General features: G+C 40.6%; 1 protein-coding gene across 1 annotated transcript in view; it reads left to right on the top strand.

Moving 5' to 3' along the window:
- Positions 1-229: 229 nt before the first annotated feature.
- COL9A1 (collagen type IX alpha 1 chain) overlaps positions 230-10,009 on the top strand; it is a 73,985-nt gene continuing 64,205 nt past the window's right edge. The window contains exons 1-4 of the mRNA XM_074861813.1: positions 230-243; positions 564-637; positions 2,001-2,078; positions 2,214-2,346. Coding sequence (XP_074717914.1) covers positions 230-243; positions 564-637; positions 2,001-2,078; positions 2,214-2,346 — 299 coding nt within the window. The remainder of the gene's footprint in view (positions 244-563; positions 638-2,000; positions 2,079-2,213; positions 2,347-10,009) is intronic.

The raw sequence follows: 10,009 nt of genomic DNA, 5'->3' as shown, positions 1-10,009 counted from the left end.
AGCCTGCCAGGACACACATGTCTGTCCAGCCTCCACCTCCTTCCCTTTGCGAGATTAAAACAGACCCAGCAGCCTGCACCTCCCTCCCTGCTGGGTCCTGCGTGGGGCAGGAGGAGCTGTCTGCACCCACTGTCGCTCTCTTCTACAGGACTAATGAGAGGGAAACAAGGAGTGTGACTACACACACCACCTATTCACATGAGAGAAGTGAAGAAAGCCAGAAACGAAGATGAAAAGCAACTGGTAAGAGAACAAGTGGGATTTAGAGAAATCTGTAAATAAGAGATTAGAACAGTTAAAGCTGTCCTTGCCAGCTGCCAGTTTTGTTATTTGGTTGTATGACAGCATTATATGAAGGAAATGGTAATAGAAAGAGCTTTATTGACATGTCTTATTATAAGGCAAAGATAAAAAGTTCTCATGTAAAGAAATTGTCTTGTCAAATCTGTTAGTAAATCCTTAAATTTGGTTTTTATATATTTAATATTCATGACTGAGGAGAAAGTCAATAACAGAGTCTGTCAGAAACTATATTCATACTGGAGTTTTCTTTCTGTTTACAGGAAAACTACAGCTTTCTTTTACGTGTGTAGTTTTCTGTGGTCTTTCATCTCAGCCACCATCCAGCAACAATCAAGTAAGGAGACAGACTTTATCTGCATTTCATCCTTCTGTAATTTTGACTGTCAAAAGTATTATTCTGAGCTTATTCAAAATTAAAATCCTCTCTAGCTAGTCATCACAGAAAGGGAGAACTATGTGTTTGTATGGGTGTATGGATGTATGCATATGAGTGAAAAAAGCAAGAGCTGTGTGTGTTATTTTCAACTCGCTATTAGATGCATTTTTAAGGTAAGGATTAAATTCTGGATATAGGTGGTTTATACCAGACACAAACCTCCTCCCGTCTTTCAGTGCTTCTAGTTAGATATTCTGCTACATGTGGCAACAAACTGGTTCTACTTTATTTGCTGGGCATAAAATATAAATGGCTGGATGTCAGCTGTATGTCTCATCAAAAAATATAGAATGAGGCCATTTCTAAGGTGTAACATATCAACCTGAATGTTCCCTTTTAAGTCTATGTTGTCAGAAGGAAACCCACATTTCTGGTTGAACCTTTGCAGCACACAAGAGGCTCTCTGTAGGTTAGAAATGCATCTCCTTCCAACTTGTACACTTCATTCTTCCCCATCCAGACTCTACTAACATTTTCCAGATTGACCTGATACTGGATTTGTACATGACTCTTAAACTATTTAAATGAATGTTTATTTTTCCTTCCTCTTTACTCAAATTAGGGGAATCTCATAGGTTTTCATGTCCATTATAAGGCTTTTTGACAGATAATATTCTGAAAAACTAGTTTTTTAAAGTCTGGTTTCCTTAGACAAATTTCTTCTACATTCATGTTTGGCTCAACAAAAAAGGGCTGTAAGTTCTTCTTGCCCCCTATATTTCATGAATAATCATTCTCTGATCAAATGTGGCACAGAGGAAGGTGGGAACACCTGAAATACCAGGGAGGATGGAAAAGATGCCAACAGTTTCTCAATAGCCTCTTTAGTTGTCATGAGGTTTGTTTAAGTTTCCTTGGGACTAGGGAGACTGTTGATTTAGGTAACTGGCTTTTTTTTCAAAGTTTGCTTAAACCACAAAAAGTTCCAAACCAAAAACTCCTTACACAGCAGGCCTTCTTATGGTACAACTATTTCTCCATAGCTCTGCAAGAGAAGAATTATTATAACACTCTTATTTAAAGTCTTGAAAAAAAAATCAAATAATCAGTCAAGTTATAATTTTAAATTATAGAAACAGATGTTTATTTTCTTAGACTTCTGACTTCACTGAGGACAGTTTAAACTGATTATTATATACATCTATTTATTATTATTTATAGCTCTAATTAATAATATTCTTACAGTTACTTCATTTAATTTTTAAGGTGATCGGAGGCAATGTGCAGGCACGTGGTTAATAAATTCACCTTTTTTTTGCAGGACTACCAGTCATTCTGGGTGCCAGTCAGAGAACGGATCTTTGCCCAACAATCAGGATTGGCCAAGATGACTTACCAGGCAAGTAGCATCCTGACTTTTTCAGGAAAAAGCTGCTGTTCGGAAACTTTATCAAATTATATTCAGCTCTGTAATGGCACAGTTCTCAAATTAAAATGAAAGTTACATTCTGGACATGTATATTTTTTCTTGTAGGCTTTGACCTGATTTCTCAGTTCCAAATAGAAAAAGCTGCTTCCCAAGGAGTTATCCAGAGAGTAGTGGGCTCCACTTCTCTTCAAGTGGCTTATAAATTGGGACCCAATGTAGACTTCCGGATCCCAACCAGGTAATGCCTTTTGTTGTTTGACTTTAAAATACACACATTTTGCAGTATTATCATTTAAGTGATACATCCTCTCCCCAGCTAGATCACCTCATTTGCAAAGCTTTTGAAAGGGGAAAGAGGAGTTCAACATTTTTTTCATTGCCACCACCAAACCAGACTGATTCTGTAACAGCAATTTCAGAGACTTCTACTTTCCTCTGCCAATGGTATTGCTCAGGGTACCTCAAGATTTGCCAATAGAAAGGGATTCACCTCTAGGAAGTGAAGCCAAAAGTTGTTGATGACTTGAAAAGAGATAGGGAGACAAAGAAAAGGTAACAGGAGGAGAGTGAGGAATGTTTTATCAAAACATTGACACAAAGGGATCTTTCTGATCCTGTAAGGATTGCAGAGACAAGGTAGGATAAAAGCTGATTGATTCTATAGTAAGGTTTTTTTTTTTCTTTTTGGATAACTGATACATGCATGTTCCTGGCTGATTTATGGTCACTTAATCTATAAAAGATGAAAACTATTATTTAGCATGTCACAGGCAAATTGCAATAGGAGCCAGAATTTAGGAATCTGATTGTGCTTGTGCTTTACAGGCTGGACTTGCTGCCGGTGAAGGACAGTACATCAGGGTAGAGATGTCTTTGCCAAACTTGGGCAAATCTGGATTCTGCTCCAGCACCTTACGTAATTAAGAATGCCTTTACTTAGTAATTAACTGGCAAGACCTTTAATTGGACTACTGTTTCAGCTAGGAATAACTGGAGTGCAAAGTGTTTCTGTCATACTCCAGCTACCAATGACAACTTTTGCTTGCTGCAGTTCTCCCTGGCTTCTATCTTCATAGCCACCAGGTTAAGCTAGTTTGCAGCTTAACTGGTTGGTTACATTGGACTTATGACTGCTTTCCAGCCCTGTGGCAAATCAAGGCTGCTAGTGCATAAGTGTGAATTCAACCACAGACAGTAAATGGGATCTTCATTTCATTAAAAGTTGGAAACTCTCATGTTTTTAACTCATGCGTTTTAGCTCAGAAAATACTACTGAGCTATCAAAGCAGTAGTATTTCCATTTTTAAGAAAGTTTAGATTTATTGCTATAGATGGCGCTAGTGAGATATATGCATGATATACACAAGTTATCCTCGATCAAGCCTGTACCAGTGCGTTAAAACCCTATGGCATCTGAGCTGACTACTGCCACTGGGCTTGTTGGCTGGGTATGGTGCTGTAGTTATCATGAATTTACCATATTCAAGACATTGGTACTTCCAGTCAACACTGTGCTGTTACACCTCATGGTATACCTGAAATTTGGCCCTGGCTCAGACTAAAAAGCCACCTGCACTTGAGCTGAGTGTCTTGTCCCAAGGAATGGATTAAGGGTTGAGTCCTGACAGTGCTCTAGTGCATCTGTGTGCTGCTCCTCTGTCACTGAGCCCGGTCCTGCTGCTCTGCTCCAGAGTGATTTTACAGTGTGCCCCTCTCAGTAAGCTGACTCAGGAGTGCAGTTGGCAGCAAGCGCCTGAGGCTAACAACACAGGAGAGGCACACTTTAGGCCATTTCCAATAATTTTTTAAAAAAACCAGAACTCTACACATAATCTTTACAATATGGCACGGCAGGTGGGTTTTACTGGTATGAGTCTGGGATGATGAAATGCCTGAGAAGCATTACAGGAGTTAGCAAGCTATGCAGAGCACCTCAAGCAAGGCTAGGCAACTTTAAAGGCATGGTCGTAGCTCTGGCTTTCTCAGACCCAAGCATTGCAGCAACCCTGAACTCCTACTACATTTCCCTCTGCTCAGCCCCCACTATCTTTATTCACACGTGGTGCATTTAAGGATAATGTAAATATTTCCTGTGGTACCAGCAGGCAGCAACTGCACCCCGTGGCTGCGGAGAGAGGAGAGGAGAGGAGAGGAGAGGAGAGGAGAGGAGAGGAGAGGAGAGGAGAGGAGAGGAGAGGAGGGGAGGGGAGGGGAGGGGAGGGGAGGGGAGGGGAGGGGAGGGGAGGGGAGGGGAGGGGAGGGGAGGGGAAGGGAGGGGAGGGGAGGGGAGGGGAGGGGAGGGGAGGGGAGGGGAGGGGAGAGGAGAGGAGAGGAGAGGAGAGGAGAGGAGAGGAGAGGAGAGGAGAGGAGAGGAGAGGAGAGGAGAGGAGAGGAGAGGAGAGGAGAGGAGAGGAGAGGAGAGGAGAGGAGAGGGGAGGGGAGGGGAGGGGAGGGGAGGGGAGGGGAGGGGAGCGGGCCAGAGGCGCGCCGGTGCCCCCGCCCCGCGGAGCTGTCCGTGCCCATGGTGCTGAGGCACCGACCGCCGCGGCTGCGCAGGCCCCGGGGCAGCGGGGGAGCGCAGGGGCCGCCGTGGCTGTCGGCGGGCAGGCACACAGAGGGGATGGTCCTCCGGTACCGGCCTCCGGCTGCGAGCGCCTGCTTCGCCAAGAGACGGGGGAGGCAAAACCAGAGCGAGTTTGGAAAAAATACACAGCGCTGTTTCCCCGAGCTGGGCAGTTGACACAGGCACGAAGGCGCAACTGCTACAGGAGCACTGGGGAGAGACCCTCAAAAAATACATCAGGCAACAGCAGGCTCCACGCCTGCTCCGCTGCAGAGATCTGCTCTCACACCTTCATTAATGAACAGCAATATTAGTCCTAGGTAACCCGACACCCATGGACGGTGTCTTCTCTTGCCTTACGAAATAGGGAGGGCTCTCCCTAAGAAAGCCTCTTCCCTGCTGTAAGGCTTTCAAGGCTTTTGAGGAAGGGATGGGAAGGTGGACCCACGCACAGAAATGGCAACTGAGCCAATCACAGTATCAGCACAGATGGCTTGCCTGTTACTGTTCAGTCAGTATTTATCAGGAATAGTAAAATAATGTTTTAGACTAGCATACAATCATTATACTAAGGCAGACAAGCCCATGTTACAGTGGCTATGGCATTGGAATGAGAGCTCATTTAGATGGACATGGCTCAGTGTATTTATTCAGTCTCTGCTGTAGCAATAGTTTATGCCTTGAAAAGCTTACATAGCTTCCTTAAACTGCTACTAAATTGTAGCTTGGTCTTTTTGCTGCTTAGCATACTTGCCAAGGTCCAGAAGTATATTCCAGAATGAACAGAAATAATTGCACACAAGTCTTAAGCTTCTCCCATTATCCAAATAAATTCCATTGGCCATTGCTTCTTCTAGCATAAAATCTGCTGAAGAACCACTATAGTGTTCTTTGTGTAATAAGGGCCTGTGAAAGTGCCATGACTCATACCCATCGTCTCTGACATGGTGGACCTGTCATTTTTCAATCTAATCTATGCTCCTGTTGTAGGTGTCTACCAGTTAGTAAGTACAAAATTAATACTGGTAATTTGGATAACAATTGTGTTGATTTTTAATTGCAAACTTTAATATATTAGCACAAAGGAATATGTTCATGATATGCTTTTATGGGGGAAAAGGGCTAGCTACCTTTATGTGTTGGATGAAATCTTAATCCTTTGACTTCACAAATGCAGCTGTCACATCAGAAGGTCCCTGTGTCCACATGGATAAATTAATGCCAGGGAACATTCCAAGGCATTCACACTTGATCATTTATATGGTTAAAATATTATACAAGACCTTAGCATGGTTTAGGTCCAGACTAATTAGCACTCTTTAGACAATTTTGGAAGTAAGCAGGTTTAAACTTTTTCATGCCAGCTGAACTTAGTATCAGAGAACAGTCCTGGGCATATTGAATTTAGTAGCATGAAGGTAGCCTATAGGAATACAGAAATGATACCTCTTTACCTGCATCCTCATCTCAGCAGAAAGCAGAGCAATGTAAAAACCGAAGCTTCCTTTTGAACAGTATTTATATTTGGGGTAGTGGTGTACTGCAGACCACTTTAACAGGTGATGTGACAAACACATTACGATAAGAAACCATAAAATCAAAACAGGAATTTTATAAAGCTCTATCAGTAAGCTTGGAAGATTCAGAGAATTTAATAGGCTGATTTCCTGGTTTCTCCTTTGGGAATAATGCTTCTCTGTAAAGTAACGCTCCTCAAATGCATATGCCTAAAGGTCTGGCTTTTCTACATCCAGCCACCAAAGTTCTTCAGGTGCTTCTCCTTTTGCATTACAAGATATCTTACACAGATATTGATGATGACACTGTAATGGAAAAGACAAAATGCAGCTAAGTAGCTAATTAGCTCAGAACCGGATGTTTGTGAAGAATAGAGACCAGCTGAGGGTAGTGAGTCTAACAAATGACTTCTAGCTAATGACTTAGGACAGTTGCTTTTAAAAATGCTTATCTAGGTTTTATTGTTATTGCTTATTTGATGGCTGCCAGATAGTGGCTGCCAGGTCAGCTGTGATTCTATGAGGCTTCAGGAGGTGCAGAGACAAGTGTCTCTAGCTTGAGCAAAGGAATCCCCCACCCCTGGGTACATGACACTGCATTATCATGAGGTTTGCCAGGGGAATTTCTACAGCCACCTCTAGTAGGTTGTACTAACATTTCTAAAATGATCATTTAGCAAGGAGTAAGTTATCTCAGTGGACAATAGAACTCACCTAAGAAATTAACTCTTAAAGAAACAGGTTTAATAAAATAAGCAGTTATTTTCTAGTATTCAGATCGGTACACAGTTAACCTTTTAACAAACTCTGCTGCTTGTAATGAATCCTGAAGTGAGTGGGACTACTCAGGGCTTCCACCACCGAGTCAGATGACTTATCTTGGTTATACTGATGCCTCAGTAGGACTTAGCCTTGAAATCTCAAATAAATCTTCCTGGTAAGCACTTGAGCCACAGGATTAATAAGAGTCTTAGGTATTTATGAGAAAGATTAAAAGAAAACAGTAGTGTTTCAGAAGTTCCCTCAGATGAATCACAAATGTTTCACAATTCTCTCCCCGCCCCCCCCCCCCCATTTAAAAAAATTAAGCAAGGATTCAAACATCTGACAAAATATGACCTTGCACTCATTATTCAAGTAAAGCAACAGTCTGAGTACACAAGGAAAGCAGGACTAGACTGTTATCTTACAAACTTAAAATACAAATATAAAAAAAAAATGCTTTGATGGCTTATATCCCTGGCAATTTTAAGTGCATAGGAAATGGGTCAGGACTGAATTTGACATTTGTGTGTGAAATATTTTTTCATGTTACTTCTTCCTTTGCTCATTTGCCTGATTCTAAATTTAAAATTGCTTGATTTCATTCCGTAAGTTAGTGGAATTGGAAATATGTATGTTAAAAATAATTTACAGAAATAATTTAACTGCTTATATATTTATCAGCTGTTCAGGAAGATTACAGAATCCAGCACTTTTCACTTTGCAGTGAGAGGGAGGAATAATTTATCTACAATTGTTTATTTAAATATCATGATAAATTTGCCATGGTTTCCAAATATTTAGCATTTTAAGCTGCTGCCTTCAGTAGGGTTTTGCCTATGTAAGGATTACAGGCTTTGGGAGAAACTATGTACTGAAATACACTGAAACCATTAAAGCCAATGGAATTGCTTTTGATTACAGTTGAAGTAACTTGAGATGAGAATCTGTCTCTGCTTTACTTGTAGAATTATAGGTATAAATCTTACACAATAACAGTCCCCTGCAGAGTACCTTTCTGGTGATGGGTCATGCTGTGCTTCATTATGTTGAGTCACATTGCTGATACTGAGTCTTCAGTCCAAAGGCAGCAGATGTTCTGATTGATTATTAAAAATTTTTTAAAAAGTAAATATCCATGTCTGTGCACTGACTTTTTATCTTTATGTTCTATATACATTTATTAAAATTAAGTTTTCTCTTACCCATGTTAGAAGCTCTTACACAATTTCTCTTCTTTGTATATCACTTGAAAAAGTTAACATATTTAATTTCTTTTTTAATTTCTGAAAATAAAGGAGGACCAACACGATGTCTCATAAGGGAGTAACGCTATAGCTAAATATGGTGCAAAGTATCATTTTGCCAATCTGGTATAAACAATCTTATAATCAAAAAGTATAACTATATTTACTTAGTAGTTTTTTTGTTTGGTTGGTTGGTTGCTTGAGTTTTGCCAGTATAGGTATGTCAGCTGAGGTAGGGTGAGAACATGTGTGATAGTTTAACCAGTATTGCCATGACAGCAAAACTTACCAGTGCAGAGAAAGAATGAAAACGTCTCCTCAGAGGACCTGGAATTAGTACTGCTTCCTTTAGCTGTGGAGCTTGGTGTATCAGATCCCCTGGAGTCACTGAACTTGATAGAGAGTGAAACGCCACATGGAGGCTAGTTAAAAAATTACCTAACAATATCATCTTCAGTACAGTAGTAGTAAAACCAGCTCTTGTGCAAGAACAGTGGGATTCAGCAATTGAAGAGGTATTTGACTCAGATGAGCTAAGGTTTTAGCAGTAGACTGAAATACTTGTTTAAAAGATATAGAGGAAGAAGGACACAGAGGGCCATAACAGATGTGCTGAACTGGATCAGGAGCTTAGTATGAGTAAATGTGTGTCTGGATAGGGAGAAGGAGTATCTTCTTGGAGCCAGAAAGAATATATAAACATGTTGTGTAAGCTAGAAGCCTAACACAAGGAAGGATAGGGGACAGTCGTAAACACTGGAAAGTGCTCAAAACAGGAGGAATAGTACAATATTCACACATTGACATTTGCATTTGAGATGGCAAGATAGAAACTGAAACAAAACAATGAGAGAACACAACAAATTAGATAAAATCCTATCAAACAAAACCAGCTGGGCCAGACTACTGCATCTGCAGTCAACAGAGACACAAATCATAGCAAATCACAGACAGTTTAAAGATATTGGCAAAGAACACCCTCTTCCACCTTTGCATATCTCCACACCTTGTGTAAATGAGATAATCTTCCAGCTAAACGTTCCCCTTCCTCATACACCATCTTTCAGGTGTATGTAAAGGCCTCTAGGGAAAAAGGAGAAACACCAGCAGTTCAGGTAGTTTATTAATAAGGTGAAGCTGTTGCTGCTGCTGCCAGGCTTGCCCTGGTCCTTACAGAAATCTTGCTGAGGCTGTGCCGTCGCCTGCTGGAATATGATTGTACTACAGCTTTGGACACACACCAAACTACAAACTGGAGACTTTATCTGGAAGTACTCTCTTACTAAATTGGTAGTCATCAGGTATACAGAATAAGAACTAATTTTATTCCATTCTTTTTGTGTTCTTTCCCCTTAGCCTAAAGCCTGAGGTTCACTAATGCTGGCTAAATTGCTAAGATAGAATTGATCTGCCACTCAAAAAAAATCTGTTAAAAATGCCTACTTGCCTGAGAAGTTATTCTAATGAATGCTGGTGACAAAATAGCTCTGCATGCCTTCATACTTAAGAAATTTATTCAAATACAACTTATTTTTAAATGTGGGTAGATGGAAAATAATGTATTGAAATCAACTGGATTATGACACTACAATTTTATGATCCATAGGATATGAAAATGCATATTTCGTAAATATTCTACTGTGGATAGATGGCAAACAATGTATTGAAATCAACTGGATTATGACACTCCAATTTTATGATCCGTAGGATATGAAAAGGCATATTTCTTAAATATTTTACTAGATTCACTGACACATTTCAGACAAAAAATGATGTTACTGTTTTTCACAGTGACACAGCCCACAGTACTTG

Source organism: Strix uralensis, chromosome 3, assembly GCF_047716275.1.
Source record: "Strix uralensis isolate ZFMK-TIS-50842 chromosome 3, bStrUra1, whole genome shotgun sequence".
Classification (NCBI taxonomy): Eukaryota; Metazoa; Chordata; class Aves; order Strigiformes; family Strigidae; genus Strix; species Strix uralensis.
Note: the sequence above shows the minus strand (reverse complement) of the source record. Positions and strands in the feature narration are given on the sequence as shown.